The following is a 23,459-nucleotide window of genomic DNA, read 5'->3' as shown; positions in this document are numbered from 1 at the left end:
AATAGGAGAAATATTAATAGAATAACAAAAATCAAGGATAATTCAAGAAGGGTAATTGAAAACCCATATGGGATAGCGGAAACCTTTGTGAATTATTATACAGATATCCTTAATATTTTCGAATCATCAAATTAAATAGCCCAAAATAAGATTTTAGGATCTATTTCAAAAATAATAACGACAAAAGATGATAAAAATTTAAATAAGAAATTTACCAAAGAAGAAATTAAAGATACCCTTTTTCAACTTAATCTTGATAAATCTTTGGGCCCTGATGACTTCCAAACTTTTTTCTTTAGGAGATGACCTTCAGAAGGCTATTGAGGCAACTAGGAATTCTGGATCCCTTCCAATTGAAATTATCAATACATTCCTAGATTTAATTCCAAAGAAAACTGAACATATGGATCTAAGAGATTTTAGGCCTATAGCCTTATGTAATACAATCTATAAAATATTCTAAAAAATACTAGCCAACAAAGTTGAAAAAGTACTACCAAAGCTCATTTCAGCGAAATAGATAAGTTTTGTTCCTAATAGGTCAATTCTCGATGGTATTATCATAATTCAAGAATTAATTCATTTTGTACATACTAAGAAGGAATCTTGCATAGATGGAAAACTCGCCGAGTAGTCGGCGAGTTTTAAAAACTCGCTGAGTTTCCTAGCTCGGCGAGTTTTTCACCAGTTAACTCGCCGATTTAAAAACTCGGTAGTCTGGTAAAAACTCGCCGAGTATTCAGCGAGTAATCGGCAAAAACTCGGCAAGTTTTAATGAAAAACTCGCGATTTACTGGTGAATGCGGCCTGTGACGGATTAAAGCGGCAGTGAGTGTGTTTTTTCTCATTCTTTGTTGTATTTGCATTGTTTAGAGCCTTGAGGAGTGAAGAGAAGAAGGTTTGGAGGCATTCTTGGCTGATTGCAAGTGATTCAAGGCGGATTTGAGTGGATTGTAGAGGATTCTAACCGATTTTAGAAGACAAATTTCTTTCCAGGTATGTTCATCTTATCATAGTTTGAAAACTTTTTATAGTTTTATAAAAAATGTTCTTTTGTTTTTGTTGTTGTTTGTAAATGTTTTCAAATCATTTAAAACCATTTTGAATCATTTGAAACCCTAGCTTCTAAGGATATGGTTGAAGTTTGTTGTTTGCTAAGGATATGGTTGAAGTTTGAAGTTTGAATCATTTGAAACCCTAGCTTCTAAGTTCTAACTTTGTTTATTCATTTTTCTATATATTTATGTGTAGGGTAGTGGTCAACCATTAAAAAAATGACAAACCCGCAAGAAGAGTGGCCACAAACACCATGCCCATCTGGATATATAGGCACTCGGCCTAAAAATGCAAGAGATAAGGCATGGCGGTATGCCTATGAAGCTCCAAGTCCAAATGATATTGGGACGGTGATATGCATTCCCTGTGAGAGAATATTTCTAGAGGCATAAACCGCCTCAAATATCACCTTGCAGGCATAAAGAAACATGACTCAAATGTTTGTCTCAAGGTAATTGATGAAGAAAAAAGATTCATCAATGCCCTACTTGCAGCTGCTAAAGAGAAAAAATTGAATAGGGAGAGGGCAAAATTAGCTATGATGGCAGCCATAGCTGAATCTGAAGGAGCTCCTTTTGATATGCAAGAGGAAGAAGAAGCACTTGAGAACATACCAGGATCTCTTCTTGGCCCACGGATCTGCAAACAAAATTTCTCTTTTACCGGTTCCACTTCTTCTACATCTCCTACTTCTTCATCATCACCATTCGGATCCCCATCAGGGATAGGTGGTTATTTTGTGCCCAGGAACACACCTGGAGCACAACCATCATTAGAGGGCACTGCATGGTTTAAGGAGGTGCATGAGCAAACTGATATTGCAGCAGCTGATTTTTGGTTTTTCAACAATATCGCAATGAACGCCGCTGATAGTCCCTATTGGGTCAATATGGTGAATGCAATGACAATATCAGGCAAAGGGTACAAGCCGCCTAATCGGAAGGATATGAGTAGAAGGTTAGTATTTTACTATTTAGTAATTGTAAATAATTGTGATTCACTTTAGTTCATTGTTATATTTTAAATCTTAATTGTTATAAATTATTTCCTAATTTTTTACTAACACTTACACTTTATTTAATATTACACCTAAATTTTGTAGTTTGCTTAACAAAGTGGTTGGTAGGGCAACATTGTTGATAGAAGACCAAAAGAAAGAGTGGAAGAAGTATGATTGCACCATTTTATCTGATGGGTGGACAGATGGAAGAAGTAGAACCATTATTAACTTCTTGATTGCTTGCAAAGATGATGTGGTGTTTTGGAAATCTGTCGATGCCTCCAACAAAGTGAAAAATGCAGCCACATTGGCTTTAATGTTGGAGAATGTTGTCATGGAGGTGGGAATAGAGAATGTGGTGCAAATAATCACAGATAATGCAGCAACATATGTGGCAGCAGGTAGATTGAATTTTTTATATTTGAATCAATATGAATCATGAATGTAATGCTATGGTATTATTCAATTTAGATTTGATGTAATTTGTAAATACTAAATATGGAAAGTTTGTTACTAATTATTGGTTTTTTGCTAATCTTTTAGGTAGAATCCTCCAAGAGAGGCATTCCACACTTTTTTGGTCACCTTGTGCAGCACATGTCCTTGACCTTCTTTTGGAGGACATAGGAAAACTTGATTGGGTGAGTCTAGTTGTGGAAGATGCTAGGCGAGTCACAAAATATATCTATAATCACCCATGAGTTTTCAGTTTGATGAGAAAAGCCACTAAAGGCAAAGATTTGATGAGACCTGCTATGACAAGGTTTGCAACGGTCTTCTTGACGTTGCAAAGTATTCTTGACCACATATTGGCTTTGAAGAAAATGTTTGTGTGTGCTGATTGGGTTGCTTCACCTTACTCAAAGAAGCCCGAAGGAGAGGTTGTGGCACGAATAGTCTTTGATGATAGCTTTTTTGCAAAGGCTAAGGAGATTGTGGAGGTAACTTCATTATATTTTTAGTTTATTCAAGTTTCATTATCAATTCATAACTTACTATGTTATTAACTAATTTGTATTTTTAAAATTTCAAATGTAGATGTCTCTGCCCTTGGTTCTAGTCTTGCGCACATGTGATGGGCAGCAATCCCCAATGGGAGGTCTTTATGAGGCCATGGATAGGGCGAAAGAGGCTGTTAGAAGTTACTATCATGGGGACAGTCTCAGATTTGACCCCATTTGGGAAATAATTGATAGGAGGTGGAACAATATGCTCCACCAACCTATTCATGCAACAGGCTACTTCCTCAATCCCAAATTCAGGTACTATGATAATTGATTGTCCTTGAAGTTGGGATTTTAATAAGTCTCTATTTTACTTTACTTTTAAAGGTTGTGTAGTAAGACTTGATATCATTTTCTATTTGTTTTAGGGCTAATGATTCCTACTCAGATCCTAATGGAGAGGTCATGGAAGGTCTCTCTAAATGCATTGAGAGAATGATATCAAGTGAAGAGGAGAGAGACCTTATTGTGACCGAACAACAAATCTATGTGAAATCAAGGGGTCATTTGTTCTCTTCTATGCTAGCAAAAAGAGCAAGATCTACTCAAGCACCAGGGAAAGTGTCAAACTTTAAAACTTTTGCTAATTGATAAGTTGTGCTTTTGATTTTTTTTTTTATTGCTTTATAACTTTTTTAATTTTGTTTTGCAGAGACTTGGTGGGCAAGTTGGGGTGGCAATACCCCCAATTTAAGGAAATTTTCTCTTAGAGTCCTATCCCAACCTTGTAGCTCATCCCATTGTGAGCACAATTGGAGCTTATTTGAGTCCATCCATACAAAGAAAAGAAACAGAATGACTCAAAAACGGCTTAATGACCTTGTTTATGTGTGCACTATAATCTTAAGTTGCGCATAAAAAATGCACAACTCTTAGAACTACCTGGTCCACTTGATCTAGATGAGATAGATCCTTATTCTGATTGGACAGTAAGGAGCCAAGTCCATTGTTTACACCAGATGAGATCGCTGATTTGGAGAGGCAGGCCATGGAGGGGGAGGCTAACACTGGTTTTCAGTTCACTATGGATGACATTGAGGATGAGGACGAGGATGATGATGATTTAGGCAAGGATCAGGCATTACCATTAGGAGGAGATGCATCCTCTTCTAGGACGCCGAGCCAGTCAGTAGGGACGTCGAGCGAGGTGGCACAGCCACAGAGTTCACAGTCACGTAGCTCACGCCCTATCCCAGTGTAGGGCACTTCTTCTAGGACTAGACCCCCTCGCTTTCCTGCTAGTGCAAGTGGAAAGAGGAAGATGTGATTGACATTGTATTGATGTATTTAGACTTTTAGTATTTACTTCTAGTTTGACAGATTGAAACTATTTAGTAATTTACTATTTTGCTTCCTACCATGAGCATTCTGCATGAGAATGCAATTTTGTACGCATTATGCATTTATATATATATTTAAACTTTGTTTCTTTCTTTTGTATTGTCTTTAATTAACTTATTAGATGCATCTTCTCATTAAATTTTGCAAAATAAATGTATTTTTAATTAAATTTCAGCGGTTTTTTAGGTTCCCGAGTTTTTCCCAAGTTTTTTTTTTAAATCGCCGAATTTTTCCCGATTAAACTTTTGGGGGGCTTGGCGAGTTTTTGCATTTGGCGAGTTTTCCAACTATGGAATCTTGTATGCTAATGAAGTTAGATATCCAAAAAGTGTGCGATAAAGTGGATTGGAGATTCCAATTCAAAACACTCAAAGCTTATGGATTCTCTTCTCAATGTATCAACTTAATACATAACTGCATTTCGACACCTAAAATATCCCTTCTAATAAATAGTACTACAAAAGGTTGTTTTAGCATATCTAGAGGAATAAGACGAGGGGATCCTATGTCACCTTTTCTCTTCATTATTATGGAAGAAGCTTTTGGTAGAGCTATAATAAAGGCTCTTAAAGGAAAATTAGAAGAATCATAGTAAATGAGGAGGTCCATAAAATAACACATCAACAATTTGCAGATGATACAATTCTAATAGGAGAAAGCACTTTGGAAGAAGCTCAAAATTTTAAGAAAATAATAAATAATTATATGGAAGCATCGGGTCAAAGGATAAATGCTAACAAATGAGAGATTTTCTTTATTAATACCAAAGAGGAAGTTGAGAGAGAAATTTGTAGAATAATGGAATTCAGAAAAAGAACCTTTCCATGCAGATACTGTGGTATTCGACTTGAAAAAGGCATTAGAGAAAGTAAAGCTTAGGATACGATTTTAGAAAATTTGGATAAAAAAATGGGAAGTTGGGGGAATGGTTAGCTAAAGCTGGAAGAATGACTATGATCAAAGCAGTACTTTTGGCCATCCCCACATATCGTATGTCACGTCTTCCCCTACCAAAAGGTGTAAAGAGGAAATTAGACTCAAAACTTAAAAACTTCTTAGGGAAAGGCACTGGAGATAAGAAAAAACAAGCTTTGATGAAATGTGAAAAAATATGTAGACCTAAAGAATTTCGAGTCCTAGGTATACAAAATTTGAATTGGCAAAATGAGGCACTAGGGGCAAAACATATTTGGAGAATGTTTAAAGAACATAATAGTAAATGGGCCAAAATTTTATGTCATAATATATAAACAATAATAATCCTTTGTCTTGGTTTAGAACTAAAAATCCTCCAAAAGGTTCAAGAATTTGGAACTTTATGTTGACCTACCGCCCATTAATAGATAATAATTTAACTTTGTATATCAATTTAGGGCAAGATGATTTATTTTGGAAAGATTCATGTGATGGGCTCCCTTCTCCAGATAGTGTAAATGTACCTATCAACATCAAAAACACTCTTTCAGCTCTATGGGGTAAGAATGTGAGTGATTATAAAATTAAAATTAATGATAATCAATATGGAGCAAGGCAATACAAAACTCTAGATGAAACCCCACTTTCATCACTTAAAAATACATTTTAAATCAATTTTAAAAAAGTAGACATGCAAATCATAAAGATAGGAAAGATAAATTAATTTGGGGAGCCTCGAAAGACGGAAATTATAAAGTCAAACTAGGGTATGAAAAAATAATAAATTCTCAACAATGGGATAAGATTAACATCCCTCTAAATTTATGTTGGGATCCAACATGTCTTCCGAAAGCAGGTATCTTCCTTTGGGCTGCTTTTCAAAAGAGAATTCTAACAACAGATAGGTTTATCAAGATGGGTTTGAAGGACCATTTAGATGCTCACTTTGTGAAAAAGAATCTGAAACTTTTGAACACTTTCTGATTGTTCCTTTGCTAAGAATTTCTGGTATTGGTTATGTAAGAAATTGAATTGGCAAACCACATTCCCTGATAACCTATAATTTAAAAAAAAAAGTTGGCTGAAACATGGTTGTTCCAAGGTTTATAGTAATTTATGGAAAATATCCCTTTCCATGCTGTGGGAATTATGGAAAGAAAGGAATAGAAGAATTTTTCTGTAATGAAAAGATGGCTCTAACAACCTTTTTTAATAAATTGGAGGCTTGCATTATTGAGGTAGCTAACAATAATCTTAGAAACTCATATAAGGAGGAAGATTCCGTTTTAGACCGAGATGCAGATATGCGTAAAAATTGGTTTAAACTAATTAATCCACCAATGATATACACAAAATCCAACAAGATCGCTAGGAAAAAATGTAAATGCGAACTTCCTACAGGAATTTTGATGGGGCCTCTAGAGGTACTCCATGACCAACATGCTTAGGATGTATTATTTGTTCAGATAATGGATCATGACTAACTAAACGTGCCAAACCTTTAGGAGTAATGTCTAATAACTTAGCTGAATTAGAGTCCTGATAGAAGGCTCAATAACTCTTAAGTAGAGAGATAAGTATTAACAAATTAGTTATCAAAGGTGACTCACAAATTATCCTAAATGCATTAAGAAAAAGAGAAACCCCAAATTGGATCCTTAATTCTAAACTTGAATATGTTCTAGCTATCGTTGATCAATTCGAAGAAATAATCATAAAACATATTTATAGGGAAGGTAATAGAGAAGCAGATAATCTCGCTAAAAAAGGAGTAGATGGAGAAGAGATTCTAATGAGACAAGCTAACATGATAAGTTAGACACTTGTTCTTGGAGCAAAATTGGTTTACAACTTTTACTATCAAAATAACAATGTTAATTTCTTTTGATAGGTTTTGTATGTATATGTGCAAGTGACATATTTTGGTTATTCAAAACTTTTCCTTTTATACTATTTGATTTTAAAATTAAAGTTAAAAGGAGATAAGTTTCACTTCTATTATAAAGCATACTTCTTTTTGTTCTAGCAACTTGATCGTAGCCAAGTTTAATTTATAGGTTATATTCACAAGGAATTATCAAGAGTAAAGCTATAAATTTGGAAATAAAAAAGAAGCGCTAAAATTGGTTAAATTTATTTAAGATATTTATGTAAGGGCTACACCAAGGATACCTAGCCATCTCTCATCTTTGGTGCCCAATTGAGGTGCTTTTCTTAATCCAAACACAATCTTGAGCCTCATGGCCTTTTACCTATCAAAAAACTAAAATATTATGTTAATATTTAATTATATGTATTCATTTATCTATTTAATATTATTATTCATTTAATAATATTTTATTTCTTAATTATTATTAAAATTTCAATTTGATTACGTTATAATAATCACTATAGTTATAATTAGAATTATAACTATATATATTATTATTTTAAATATTTAATCTTATATTATTATTCTTATTTGTAAAACTCCATTCTAGAAGGGGACATTACACTGCTCCAAGAAACATGAACACATTAAGCATAATCTTATTTGAATCCACTGTTCCAATAAAGCAAATAAATACCATCTAGGCCATAAAGTCAACAAATGACTGTTTTGTTAAATATGCACTTAACATCTAAGGCATCCAATAATTAAAATCGCTATTTCATGAGAAACCTGTTTAAACTTCTATGGCATCAAATTTCGTAAATATTAGTGTTTTATTTAAACAAGCACATATATTCTAGGGCATCAAGTTAGTTCCCAAAACCATTGTTTTAAGAAAACCAGAAAGCATCATCTAGGGCATCAGAAATCAGGAGGGGTGTGACAGTTTAAAAAAAAAATGCTACAGGCCATGAAGTCAACAAAGTCATAAAGGCGATAAAGTCAACAAACCACCATCTAGGCCATAAAGTCAACTAACCACTGTTTCGTTATATATGCACTTAACATCTTGGGCATCCAATAATTAAAACCACTATTTCATGAGAAACCTGTTTAAACTTCTAGGTTATCAAATTTCGTAAATATTACTGTTTTATTTAAACAAGCACGTATAATCTAGGGCATCAAGTTAGTTCCCAAAACCATTGTTTTAAGAAAACCAGAAAGCATCATCTAGGGCATCAGGAATCAGGAGGGGTGTGACAGTTTTTTTTTTAAAAATGCTGCAGAGATCCTTTTTGTGAGATTCTTAGCCAATTGACTACTGCTTGGCCTTTTTTGTAGTGAATTTTAAGACCCTTAACCTTCCATCTGTACTGGTATCTGCACTGAAGATCTTTTTCTATTTTTATCTTTAAAGATGTAGAGTCCAGTTCAGAGTTTCTGCTATTGCAAATTCAGTCAACTGAGATTTCCACCTCTTAGAATACCCTCTGATTGTGTTCCTTTTAAATAGCTCTAATGTTAATTGCTTGGCAAGACATGTAGATTCTTATTGCCAGAATGCTGGGCCGCTAGACATTTATCCACCTAGTTTCCATGCTTCTGTAACAAAAGGACATTGCAAGAGAACATGGTTTGCAGTTTCCTTACTCTTTTTTGTATAGCTGGCAGACCCAAGAACCTTGCTAACCACTTTTCTTGAGTTCATAATGAGTTAGAATTTTACCTTGTGAAGTTAGGTTAATCAAATCTTTTTTTGTATAGCTAGCAGACCCAGGAACCTTGCTAACCACTTTTCTTGAGTTCATAATGAGTTAGAATTTTACCTTGTGAAGTTAGGTTAATCAAATTGTTGTGACCAGATTCTTGTTCAGAGAATTAAAAATCTCAGTATGGATTTATTGATGAACATCAATGAAGAACTTATGCAATTTCTTGAATATTTTTTATAAAGGGAAGTCTAATGTATAATTAGCAGGCTTCAACTCCTAGAATATATCGATACCATAGAACCATACACTTGGTTCACATTGTTTTTTGTGCATTTACAGTCGTTACATTTTGTTGGCCTGTCTATGTGGACAATGTTACATCAAGTTATCCAACACTTTTTTGCTCATGAAGTTCTTTTGAACTGCCCTATTTGCTTTTGTAACTTGTATCATCGAGTCCTATTGACTTACTTTTGTCATTCATCAACGTCAACGAACATTTGTTCTTTTTTTTCATATACTTGAAAACTTGAGGGTGTCTGATTTATCTTTTGGTTATTTTTTTTTCAGCCAATAATTCAATGGTTCACTAGGAATATTTTTGCTTAATTCTTATGTATCTGTGCCTGAGTTATTAGAAACTGTTGTGAGTGCCTTAAATAAAATCATCAAATTTGTCTTTCCAAATGATAGTCTCTAAGAAATATTCTTTTTGTTGGTGCAGAAATGGCTCTTTTAATGCCTGTTGGAACAGATGATATGGGATGTGGTAAATCCATGCAGTACTTAATTACACATCGACCATGGTTAAGTAAGTTTAAAGGAAATGCTTATATGGCGAGGATGTATTGTTTATTTTACACCCTTTTTCATAACGTTGTAAGTGATGCTTCTTGTAATATTGAGATAGCCTAGTTTAGGCTATGGAAAAAGTTGTAGGCCATGAAATAATATGCTTGTGGTTCTATTTTTGGCAAGAATAATTTCAGAAACAAAAGTGTCTTATGATTGATGTATTAGTGTTATTACATGCTCCATCTCATTCTTCATCTTGAATCATTGCTCACACAAACACTGACAACTAAATCATGAGTAGCTGTATCAATACCTAATGCTGACAGGGATTAACATTGTTTGCATTTTAATTCATATTTTTTCATGCAACGTAAACGAAAATGATATGGGGTCAACCATAGAACTACTCTTCAAATTAGAAGGAGAAGCTTCTAGTAAACATAAATGACCTAAAACTCAAATTTGGACATGCACTTGCTTATATACAATCTTTAGTTTACATTGTTGTTTTGGGCAGTTCACACCGATGTTGAATAAAATAAAAGTCTCTCTTTCTATTCACCTGGGGCAAAAGGATGGCATGCTATTTAACATAGTGAAAGATGTTTTAATGTTTCCAAAACTAAAAGTAACCTTACAATTACAACATATTTATCCTGTTCACCTAAAAGAAGAGATTAAGTAGTGCAAATCCATATAAAGATTGAATAGGTTTAGATACAATGACAAAATGCTTTGGTAAATTAAATTAGAGGATCAGTTTAAAGGCCCAGTGTCTAACTTCATGTCGAGCACTGCAATTCAAATCTTGCAAACTTACTGAAAGTGCTGCAGTATACCTTCATATGGAACAAGACATCTAGATATCTACTTAAAGGTACTACATGTTTCATAAATTCTATTCAATGAATAGATGCGTGTCAAGGTCCATGCAGATATTAGAATCACGAATTAAGAAGCACTTTTTATTACCATTAGAAAATAATGTTTAAACATTTATTGCATGTAAATCAATATAAAGATAATTGCTCCTTTCACTCTGGAAATTGACTGCCTGTATGAAATACAAGCTTTATTATAAAATTTCATGTGTTTAAATAAAACTAAACAAGATAATTGTTAGTCGAATAAAGATAGTATAAACTAGCACTCTCAAGAAGAATAATTAAAAAAAAGGAAGTGTAAAGAAAAATGCAATATTCTAAAGAAAACATGAAACCTTCAAAATACAAAGTTACGTCTTAAATCAAGCTTCAAATCTATAGACCTCTGCTTGCAGTCCTACATGGACACCTTTAGATGCACCAAAAGTATCTGTGAACCAGCCCAAAGCTATTCAACAATTGAGTTTTGCTCCACTTGCTGTTTTATCTACAATGTACTCCAAATTTTGCTCACAACTCTCTTTTCTTCTTCGCCTTTGCCTTGAAAATGAAATAATGCTGCTTTAAGGTGGAGGAGGAAATATAAGTAAAAAAAACAACTTGAAACATTAACTTTTGTGTTTTCATAACTATTGTACACTTAAGTTGTGTGAAAGAGTCTAGGAGTCGGGACTTTCCTAGACTCAATGAGTTTGGCATGTCTCTACGCTCAAGGAGTTTGAGGGAATGAGTCTTGAAAAATCCTGATGAAGGCACCCAAACTGAGGAAATTTGTGTAACCTCAGACTTGCTGAGTAGAGGCTAGTCTTACCGAGTCTTAGACAATTGATTTCAATTGCGATTATTTGAAAAAAGTAGGGGTTGTCATTACAATGAGATGACCAGGAAATTTATTAAAAATGTTTTTAAGTATCAAAATATGCCTTGTAGACTATTAATTTTTAAGTATCAAAATATGCCTTGTAGACTTTTAAGAATATTATCATCTTGATTTATTTCTGGTTTGCACCCACCATTGAAAAGTTAGGGGTTTGACGGTCGAATTCCCTAGACTTCTACAAATGTCTTTTGGAAGTATATTCACGCTAGATCCGCCATGAACAATTCTAATAGAGAGATCTTTTCCAAGGATCTTAATTCGTAACTCTGCTAATTTCATTAACATGCAACAATCAGTAAAGTAGGATCAATCACTTGGTCTCTAACAATCATCTGGTGTTGGACAATGGAGTTTTGTTTATGGAGTCTTCACTTTCAAGATTTAAAATAACCAATAGTATGCATTGTCTCGTCCCTTAGATACAATACTTGTTATAGCATTTTGAAGTTTAGGAATACATTGTAATAAAACTGCTACTTGAATTGATTTGGTAGTTTGGAACTTTGGAGTACCTACCTTGTGATGCTTTTATTGATCTTATTGATTTGTTATCTTGCTTTTGTATTTGAGTGGTAGTGTTCATTATCCATAGCAGGCTCCATTGTTTCTCTTCCTTCATGAAGTTTTTCCCTTTTAATGTGTGAGTTTTGGTATATAGCCTTCTTTCTTAGGGCTTGAGTGATAATTCATACTTTTCTATGCCTCTTTAGATTAATCATGTTGATGTTGGCCTTTTGCTTTGGTCATTTTCTCATAGTCTCTGAGTTCACACCATTTACACAATAATCCATTTCTTTTGGTTCCTATAATAGGTTCATCCAAAATTTCTCCAATCATCACATTGATGACATTGTAGAATGAGACGACTTTTAGAGTTGTTTTCAAGTATAACCTTCCCTTCTTCGATTTTGATAGTTGCTTGGAGAGGTGCTTCTACTCTTCAGATTATTTGGGTGACTGCTTCATTGAATTACCCAAAACTTGAGAACGTGCAATTTGTTGTGATAATTGCACACAAGATGAAGAAAACAAGACAAGGTTTGAAATATGATTTGCACTTAGGAAAACATCAATGCTTAGCTGAAACTTGACAGTGGACACTGGACACAATACAAAAAATTGATATGGATACACTATACAACAATTATCTAACATGCCTTGGACTTCTCAAACCATAATAATTTTTTTTAACATGTTAACTGTAAGCTTTGGTGGATTTATTTGTGTACAGAGGAAAAATATCAACATATAATGATTGGAATAAACAATTATTATACCTAAGCATAAAGTTTCATTTATTTTTATGGCAACATTAATGATTGTATCAAACATTGACATTCTACTGTAAATTTGTGGATTTCTTAGTTTTATAAAAATAATAATATTGTTTTCCACTATTAATGTTGCATAATGCAGGTCTCTATGGGACAAGAATTCGACCAGTTGCTGCATTTGGAAGCCTAAGCAATCAAGTTTTTTCTGATCCAGCACTTATTCATCAGATGTTGCCTGATGAGATTCTCTTTGAGGTATTCTTCCTTAAAATTTCAAGTAAGATTCTTTTGGAATTTCTTAAACTTTTGTCGGTGAATAAATTTTTTATTTTCACATAGTTAGGTTTTCTTCTAAGACCGGAGCTTTTTGAATAAAAATCAATATCGATTGACATTAATGTTTTTTTAAATAATTTATTTGGGGATCTATTGCATTTCTGCCTTCAAACATCAACCCATCAATTCATAGCAATAGAGCTACAATCAAGCATTATGAGCTACTAAAAGAAAGCAAAACTGTAAAACTACATTGCCAACGGGATGAGACAAGTATAATTGTGACTTAGGCAGGAATGCTCGCTATACATGAGTTGAATAATGTTGCCAAAAAACAAACTGACTATATCTGGACAAAACAAAATGATTTGCACCATCCTTATACTAGACCCCAGCTTCCACCTATCACTGTAGCAATATCTCTTGGCTTGACAAACTCTTCCACCTAGCCTGGAGCTCCAGTAGCAGTTAGTCTCAATAGAGATTCTAATATGTCTCACACTCTACTTAATTGACCAGCTAGGTTTGTAATATATATATCTTTTACTGCATCTATGGGTCAAAGTGTATCTATAGATAAGACTCTGAGGTTCAGTAGGGATACATTGGAAGTCTTAGGCTGAGTGCGCATGCTCTTTTCTTGCACTTTGTGTGAACTTGGAAACTGAAAATTCTATGTCCCATAAGGATTTGTAATCAGTGTGTTTTCAATAATATTTAGAGTCCTAACCATTTATCTAACAACCTCTGCCATTTTTTGTCCTCTCATGATTGCTGCACGAACTCTTGATAGATAATGCTCATGCATACATTAATCCACTGGGCATTGATGGTCACTCAGAGTGCCCAAAATTATAACTAACAACAGTTTTCCCTAGTATTCTAATTTAACTTGATTTGATAAAACCCAGTACAACTTACAATTTACAACTTTATTTAGTAGAGATGATTTATTAGGCACTGAATATGTGAAAGGCTCTATTATAGGCTATAGCATTCAACATTTTATAAGCTATGACCGTTCTCTTTTCCCCCATTCTATTTAGAGTGCTTGTTCACCATAAATGCTTAGCAACGAAATGAAGATTTAGAAGGTCCTTTATTAAGCCATCCTTTCCTATCTGTAGTGTCCCTGGTCCTTTGGCTGATGATAACGATTTTCTTGCGGATGAACCTGCAACATACATTAGTAATCCAAAAATATATATAAAATTACTGACAGAAATAAGATGTTATCTTTTCATTACAATAAATATGAAATCCTAATTCCAAATTTAAATCCCTTCTTAAGGAGAGACTGTGATCAGATGCTTAGTTCCTGTGGAATGCTTGCTGGGGTTCTAGTTATATAGAACAACTTTCCACTAAGCACCATCTCTTCATTGTATTTCCTATTTTTAAGACCTTATGGATAATCAATCTTGATATATCCTTCCTAGGAGAGGGTTTCCTCTTCCTAGGCCTTATGGATAACTGCACTGGGTGTATCCATCCTTTCATATGCATATGACTTAGTCCTTTCAGTATACTGACCTTCAGAGATGTTCAATCCCTTCCTTGCATCAGTATGACACTTCTTTAGAAAGTGATACTATTGAAGCCCTTCAGAGGCCCTTAGACCTCTATATTAATTCTCAATGGAATTGTAACTAAAGTGAGTTTCACTGGCCTTCGTAGTATCTTCTACTATTGTAGTCTTCTACAATAAAATCTCTTCCCTAGAGTCTTTGTATGGTTCTGTGGCCTTCTGTTTATTCTAATTCAATATATGCAGATGTGATTTTGTAATGTATGGAGATATTGTTCTTCATATCTTAGTCTCTTCTGGAGAGTCTCTGTATAGTTGATAGGGAGACTCCCACACCGAGTTCCTTTGATCTCCTTACCATGGCCATTCTTAGACATTCTAGGGTTTTCTCTCTCTTCAACCCTAACCTCTTGGGAAGTCCAATCTCCTTTCCCCTTATACACTAGAGTCTCTCTGCCAATTGAACCTTTGTTTGCTTCCTTGAACTCACTAAGATAAGTTCACTTCACAACTATCTGGACCACTCACCATCATCTTGCAGGAGTATTTGGCTTCTTCTCCCACTAGTCCAATCACAATTGATCCCATTTTGCATGTTCTTGGCATACTTCTCTTATCAATCTCTAAATTTCCTAGTTTTAGGACTTTTAGGCCTAATTAAGTCTTCTAATTGAGTATTTGTCTAATAACTCTAAAACTTCCAAAATGAGATTATAAACTAATCACCAATGTCGATACCCTTTTGGAGAACTTAAAGATTTTGAGGGTTTGAAGTCCCTACCCTATCCATATAGTACCATATCTAGATAGGGCCAAAATACAAAGTAAATGAGTTAGACTTAGTCCTTCAATGGAAAATCTTCCCAATTGAATTCAACTAAATTTGATATCACACCCAGGGTCTCTCTAGGCTCCATACAACTCATCTATGCTCTTAGATTACATTTACGAATCCACTCCTACAAGAATGATCAAATCGTCATCTTTTACTCCTAGCCGAGCTACCATTGTGCTCACCTAGGGCATGAGAGAAAAAATAGAAAACCGTGTTTTATGGACCTTTACAAAAGGGAGCATTATGTACATTGACTCTACCTTCAATCCTCCAAGGGCCATAGAAATCCCACGGTCATATTTCAGGTTAGAGCTATTTCTACAACACACCCTGAAATAGGCAGTGAATAGTCTAGTAGCATTGTATTATTATTTAACCAAATAAAGCTATTCACAATGCGACATCAAAACTTGAAATGAAAGAAAACAAGCTAATCTAATTGCACATGCATAAAATAAGGCAACTTCAATCCATTGAATAGGATTTGGCCAAACAAAGTCTTGACTATGATGGAATTTCCAAAAAACTGACGTCAATTCAATTTGCTCAATCTACAAAATGCCTTCCAACCTAGAAAAATTGGCTTGAAAGGTCTTATATTAACATCCTTCAACTATCCCAACTGATCTTTGGTGACTATAACTAATTTGGCACGAAGTTGCACATACTTGCAAACAGTTGTCATGCAACTTTGCAAAATTTCAAAAGTTGTCATGACAATTTTTTGTCAACATTTTCACTTTTGCATTTCCTTATATCAACTAGATTCCAACATGTGCAGAATGTCCTAGAACCATGTGCAAAACATGTCTAACACTATTTTGATCCATTTTAAGCATTTTGTGGTCCTTACATTCATTGTGCCAAATTTGGGCTATCTAGCAAGTTTTTGCCACCTAATGCCAACGTTTTGCCCAACTTAGGCAACGACTCACACACACATTATTAAACCTCCTAAACACACTCATTGGATTCACTTATAACCTGGCTAAGGTTCTTACAAGCCGGAATTTAAAGGGTTATTGCTCAAGCCTCAAACCCTAGGTGCTCTTGCACCAATAGTTCTTTTGCCTTATGTTTATTCTAATTCAATATATGTAGATGTGCTTCTATAATTTATGGAGATATTGTTCTCCGAATCTCAATACATATTAATTATATTGTCGCCTAGGATGCAAAGTTGCCTTCTGATGTAATTTTGTAGTTGCCTTTCTGAAGTCAGATATTATTCTATCCCTTCTTACAATTCTCTTTCTCTTGCATATTGTCCTCTTCCTCACTAATGTGGCTTGCTGATTGGACCGTTTCTCCTTATTTTGTCGTTTCTGATTATTAGGTGTTGAATCAGACTATCCAGTGTTGGATATATTTTTCTGTGCCCTGCTTGTTTTGCATTTGACGATGGGGTTAGATATGTGGTGGCATATATTTACTGGTTACAGTAAACTAAGTTCAATACATGCTACGGAAATAGGAATGCGATACAAAAGTAAATACAAACACAATGTTTAGGAAACGACAAGTGTGTATTCCATTAATGCTTCTCTCAAGTACACCACATGACAATACAGGACAATATGAGATAACATCTGATGCCTTTCTTGTAAATGACAAAGTATACATATACTACCTAAAGGGTTGCGACTTAATTGTCGCGTCATATCTTCCTTCGGTAACTAACAACTTCGTAACACATATATAACTATTCCTGAGAGAGTACAACTTTACAGACAATATCATCCCCCCAAAAAAGAAAACCGTCTCTTGACAACACACAACAAAATGGAGACAATGCTTTTTACTATATGCATATCAAGAAGATAGACTAAGATGAAGATGAAGGGGGCTAAGGAAGTGTCCCTGGAGGTGCTGGTTGTGATGCTGAAGGGTTCGGTTGTGCTTACAATACATACACTTGTTGGGTCAACACTTGCAAATCCTGTTCCGCTTGCATTTGTGCTTCCATTGTTTCCTTTAACATCACTACAATATTCGCTAACTTGCTTTCCTTTGCCCCCAGACTCCTTTGCTTGAGTCAAATGAGTCTTAGTAGCCTCCAACTGCGCCATGAACTCCACTCTCTTTGTCTTCCAAGCTGACTGCTGACTAACCAAGTCAGTCTCTAGTGCTGCTGAATGGGTAGCTGACTCCTCTCAAGCCTGCTTTGACTTCTCCCGAGCCCGCTCTGCTACAATCCTATCTGCCTGACTCCGCCTCTAGGCATAGTAGGCGTCTCAGTACACCTACACTATTTCGTGGTTAAGGGTCTCTATTCAACTCTGTGCTATAGGCTCCTGAGTGGTCCAATCCTAGAGCATCTTTGGAGTCTCTGTATCCAACCATCCTCGTGCCTCAAAGTAGGTGGAAAATACAGTAGGATGTAATGTCCCCATTTCCAAGATCAATTTTAATTATACACTTAATATAAGGAAAAAATAAAAATAAAAATATATTTATAATTGCACTTGATCAATAATAATACCACATTTATAAGGTTGAATTTAATAAATAATATTATATATATTAGTAAAATAATAATAAAAAATAAAATGAATAAATAAATTATAATATGAATTATTATTCAATTAACAATTTGATATACTAATTAATATTATATTATATTATATAAATAGTACAATATGATATTATATAATCATTGACCATGATATTATTATCTTATGATGATGATAATGATAATAAAAAGATTAAATAATCTAATATAATTTAAATATAACAAATATATAAATATTACTAACAAAGGACATGATGGTTGAAGTCGGAAATATTAAATAAATGAATTAACCATATATAAAGGGATCTATGCGAATTCTTGGGAAAACAAATAAGGCATACAAAATCTGCAGAAATCTCACCTTGTTAAATCTGGAGAAGCGGAGAACAACATTATCACAGGCGGACTAAGGAGTGCGAAAGAATAAGAAACAATAAAAAAGCTAGAGGAGCAATCAGAAATACTTAGTGGAAAAAACATTGGAGAATAGGAGAAACACACACTCGTCAAAGGAGGAACAAAACTACAGGTAGAATTCCTCTTTAACAATCTACATTCCAGCATTGTCGATAAAAAGAAAAAGGATTACTTTGAGCCAATCAAAACAAGAAAATCCAAGTGATAAGTGTAGAAGAAGAAACAAATAAGGAGAGCATCGAATACAAAAGAAGAGATTTTTGACAAACGGTGAGACATAGGGACAAAAATCAACAAATAAAGTCAAAGCATTTTCAAGCAATCAAGAAGCATAGATTAAAAATTATCAATAGAACAACCATATCACACATAAGGACATAGAACTAAAACTATTGTCTAACATTGAGAACCGATAGAGTGGGAATCAATGATAGTAGGAAAAAAAATACAACAGGGTACCCACCATCTATGTTTGGCATTTGAACAAGACAAAGACAGTCATTGTAGAGTTATTATGTTTAGATTTAAATGGAATAGCGTTGCAATAATATTATGGAAGGATAGATATTAAAAAGAGCTCTTAGGGATTGTGCATCATTGTGCAAAAAAAAAAAATCTCAGCAAACATCATTAGAGGAATTACAAACTACCGACTTCGAATATCTGAGTAGAAACAACTTTTACCTTATCATTATAAGCAATCTAGAGAAGCATTGCAACATATCTTATATCTCTAGTAGAATTATTACGAGTACTGGAAGGGGCTTTAACATTATTCATTTGTTCTAGTTGAAATACAAGTCAAACTCATAATTATAGATCATAGTAAGTATGCGATCAACAAGCATAGTCATATAATTCCTTGCCAGCATTGAAAATCAATATTCTATTTTCAAAGAAAAAGATTTAGGGTTGGAAAAGTCTCCTGCAAAAAGGACTTCTTATTTGAAGACACCATAAGTGATAACATAATTTATCAATTTGTTAGTAAAGTTACATAAATTTGACAAGGGACAATACATAGGACACCCTACTTGCAGAATGACCACACATGCTCCAACTCTCGAACCACATCCTCTAAAGCTCGGGCCTATGCAGAGACTACCCGCTCGCTTTGAGCTATTATGTCTCTTAGGTACACTTCCACCACCTGGGCCTCGAGTTACCATTTCTGCCAAATACGCCTTTACACCCTCGTTAGGGATGTCTTTGGATGGCTTTTTGATTGGTGCGCCTAAGCACTAAGTACTCTCTATACGACCTCTATCATAGCCTGCAAAGTCTCTATTGCAGGCGGCCCCTCATCTATCTCCATTGGTTGGCATCCTCCCTCCTCAAGTGTAGGTGTAGCAGTTATGACAAGCTCTCCTCCTCATAACTCCCCAACTTTGGAAGTAGGTGTGACTCTCATAGGTGAGAGTATAGAAGGTCCATGTGTGATTGGGGCAAGATTAGACCTTTGTGTTAAGTAGGTACCCATACGATCTAATCGACATGGATGGCTGGGTACCCTTCCAACCCTAGAATTCTCTCAAGCTGGCTCAGCCAACAACATGACATCTGCAGTCACCACCACATTAGACCCAACTATTTCTGTCTCACCCGTGGCTCCTCATGTGTCTCACTGCCCTATATCTCAGGTGTCTCATCAGGTATCTCCATAACCTCCCCTGACATGACTCTATCTCCTTCTTCGGAATCACTACTCTGCGTGCAGATTCTTTGCCTAAGGAACAATCACAGGAGCTCTCTTTGTCACCATCTCTGTCACTACTACCGATGGAGTCATGTCTATGGGTGGCCTAACCTATCCAAAGGCAGGAATAGGTGTTGTGCTCACGACGGTGGTCGAGTATGTTGTGGTAGGTAAGAGAGGATAGTATAGGTGCCAGAGTGACTACCACTACCTCATCCTCCTTGACGATCGGAGTGTTGTCTTCCTCATCCATGTGACTCACTCTTGAATGTATCTTGTCGACCACTTTGTCTCTCTGTGGCTTGATCTTGAATCCACCCCTTGCGTAAGCTGCTTTTCCCCATGACAACTTTTGATCCTACGGTAGCCTTCTGTCCTTCAAATGTGTCTAAGTGATGCCATCGCATGATAGGAGGTTCTCTTGGCACCAAGGGTCCTAGTTTGACCTCAAGTATGTCTACTAGAATCTACCGAAGTGTAGCATCTAGAAACAACACGATGGCATAATTCAGCATGTAGGAAGTCTTGTGCTCCAATGTCATAAATTCATGTTAGGATTAAACCACGGACATAAATAACAATTACATGCAAATATAAAACAATATCAGAAAATAATAGATCACACAAAAAAGAACACAAGACACCAAGATTTAAGGTGGTTTACCCAATCCCTAGGCTACGTCCACCAAACAGCAAGTCCGATATTATTACGATCTAGTGATTACAACCTGATTACACTCCGTAATCCCTTATAGCTCAATATTGCCGCAAGAACCAATTTTCGCATCACTCACTACGAAACAATCCCTAACCCTAAGCTCTTTTATACAAGTATTTTTACTGCTTTAGGGTTATAATTAATAATTACATGTCGGCCCAAAAATCCCGAGCCCCAAAGAATTTATGAAGTATGTACAATACTTTCCTGATCAGTCACCACAATCTAACAATTTCTCACTTGGGGACTAATTAGGCTCCACACTAAACAACAATCTCCCACTTGGAGACTGATCTTGTAGCTATGCTGCTACTCCACGAGGCTCCCACTGGATCAAACCACCCTGGACTTTGCTGTTCTTGTATTTATGTTTAGTCTAGAAGACCAACCGAAGTTGAAGAGGAGTTCAGGTTCTCCCTTGTTACTACCTTTGTAAACATATCTGTTGGATTGTCATCTGTATGTAACTTGTCCAGCTTTAACTGTCCATCCTCCAAAACTGACCGAATGAAATGGTACCTCAACTGTATGTGTTTGGTTTTTGAATGTAGAGCTGAATTCTTTGCAAGATGAATGACACTCTGACTATCTGTAAACAAATAATTATCCCTCTGAGGGTGTCCCAATTCTTCCAAGAAGAATTGAAGCCATATCATCTCCTTGGCTGCCTCTGTAGCAGCAACATACTCTGCCTCTGTAGTGGATAAAACATTAACCTTCTGTAACCTAGAAACCTAGCTCATGGCTGCCCCACCAATAGTAAAAACATAACTTGTAGTACTTCTCCTGGTATCAATATCCCCTGCCAAATCTGAGTCAACATAGCCTTGTAAATCAGTAGTAGAACCCCCAAAGTATAAACACTTATTGGATGTTCCTCTCAAATATCTGAGAATAAATTTGACTATATTCCAATGCTCAATTCCTAGATGACTCATATACCTGCTAACGACTCCCATTGCATGTGCAATATCTGGCCTTGTACATACCATAGCATACATCAAGCTTCCTATAGCTGAAGCATAGGGTACCTTGGACATCTTATCCTCCTCTTCTTGTGTCTTGGGACACATCTCCTTAGTCAACTTCAAATGAGCAGGTAAATGTGTGCTGACAACTTTAGCATTCTTCATAAAGAAACGTTGCAACACCTTCTCAACATAATTAGCCTGAGATAGTATCAATTTTTTGTTCTTCCTATTTCTGCAAATCTTCATACTAAGGATTTGTTTTGTTGCTCCCAAATCCTTCATAGCAAATGCATGTGCTAACTGGCATTTCAACCCCTTAATATGATCCATGTTAGACCCAGCTACAAGCATATCATCAACATATAAACATAAAATAATGTAGCTGTCATCATCCAACCTCTTAAAATAAAAACAATGATGTGAATGACACCTATTGTATCCATGCTCATGCATAAAACTATCAAATTTTAGATACCATTACCGAGGTCCTTGCTTAAAGCCATATAAACTTTTCTTCAATTTGCACACTAAGTTCTTCTTGCCTTTGACTGCAAATCCCTGTGGCTGAGCCATATATATCTCTTCATCCAAATCATCATGAAGGAAGGCTGTTTTAACAAAAGCTACTCTAAATGCAAATTTTCAGTAGCCACAATACTTAAAATAGTACGGATAGAAGTCATCTTAACAACAGGAGAAAATATCTCATCAAAATCAATGCCCTGTTTTTGTGCAAATCCTTTTACCACTAGCTTGGCCTTAAATCTTTTCTTACCTCCATCCTCTTCTTTTAACCTGTAAACCCACTTATTCTGTAAACCTCTTTTACCTGCAGGCAATTTGCATAAATCCCAAGTCTTAATTTTCAGCAAAGAGTCCATTTCTTCTTTCATTGCAGACTCCCACTGAATCTTAGTATCCATCTGCACAGCTTGATCATGACATTTAGGTTCACTAGCATCAGTAAGTAAAATAGAATACAAAGAGGGAGAAAATCTTTCTGGAGGTCTAATTTGCCTTGTTGACCGTCTAACATTCACTAGTGTGTGTGGTATTTGTTGTTGTGGTTGTTGCACATCATGAGGAATGGTTGGAACATTATCTTTTGGAGTATCATCTAACACTACATAATCATCTTCTTTCTTCTCATGTTGCTGCAACAGATCTTTGTACAACACTTTCTCAGTGAATATGACACCCTTGCTTCTTACAATTTTATGATTTTCAAAATCCCAAAGCCTATAACCGAATTCATTAATGCCATATCTAACAAATACACATTTCTTTGACTTAGCTTCCAGCTTGGTTCTAGTTTCAGAATCTACGTGAGCAAATGCTTCACAACCGAAGGTTTTGAGAAAAGAATAACTCACCTTCTTACCAGTCCATGCTTCCTCTGGAATACCACAACCCAAAGGAGTAGAGGGACCTCTATTAATCAAATATACAACAGTAGTGATAGCCTCTGCCTACATGTGTAAGGGCAACCCAGCATGCAACCTCATGCTCTTTGCACGCTCCATTATAGTCTGGTTCATGCGTTTAGCTACTCCATTTTCTTGTGGAGTCCTTGGAACAGTTTTTTGTTTACGAATACTATTAGTGGAGCAATAATCTTCAAATTCATGGTTGCAGTATTCACCACTATTATCAAATCTGAGACATTTTAATTTCTTATTAGTCTCATTTTCAACCAAGCATTTTCATTTCTTAAAAGTTTGAAATACATCATATTTCTATCTAAGGAAATAAACCCATACCTCTCTAGT

At 35.3% G+C, this 23,459-nt stretch overlaps 2 protein-coding genes across 4 annotated transcripts in view; both read left to right on the top strand.

Moving 5' to 3' along the window:
* FBP7 (F-box protein 7) overlaps window positions 1-23,459 on the top strand; it is a 250,043-nt gene that overhangs the window by 29,931 nt on the left and 196,653 nt on the right. For all 3 annotated transcript variants that reach the window (XM_089792234.1, XM_089792235.1, XM_089792233.1), the window contains 2 exons: window positions 9,629-9,715; window positions 12,880-12,992. In XM_089792234.1, the coding sequence (XP_089648360.1) occupies window positions 9,631-9,715; window positions 12,880-12,992 (198 nt within the window). In that variant the 5' untranslated portion in view covers window positions 9,629-9,630. The remainder of the gene's footprint in view (window positions 1-9,628; window positions 9,716-12,879; window positions 12,993-23,459) is intronic.
* Window positions 1,157-4,417, top strand: LOC149548192 (uncharacterized). Its single transcript, XM_089792237.1, has 5 exons — window positions 1,157-2,013; window positions 2,159-2,457; window positions 2,600-2,997; window positions 3,095-3,318; window positions 3,429-4,417. Exons 1-3 carry the CDS (start codon window positions 1,595-1,597, stop codon window positions 2,755-2,757), a joined length of 876 nt encoding a protein of 291 aa, XP_089648363.1. The 5' UTR covers window positions 1,157-1,594; the 3' UTR covers window positions 2,758-2,997; window positions 3,095-3,318; window positions 3,429-4,417.

The sequence above is a fragment of the Cupressus sempervirens genome, chromosome 7, assembly GCF_028749045.1.
Source record: "Cupressus sempervirens isolate cs-2001-9-10 chromosome 7, ASM2874904v1, whole genome shotgun sequence".
Classification (NCBI taxonomy): domain Eukaryota; kingdom Viridiplantae; phylum Streptophyta; class Pinopsida; order Cupressales; family Cupressaceae; genus Cupressus; species Cupressus sempervirens.
This window is presented reverse-complemented; position numbering and strand designations above follow the sequence as displayed.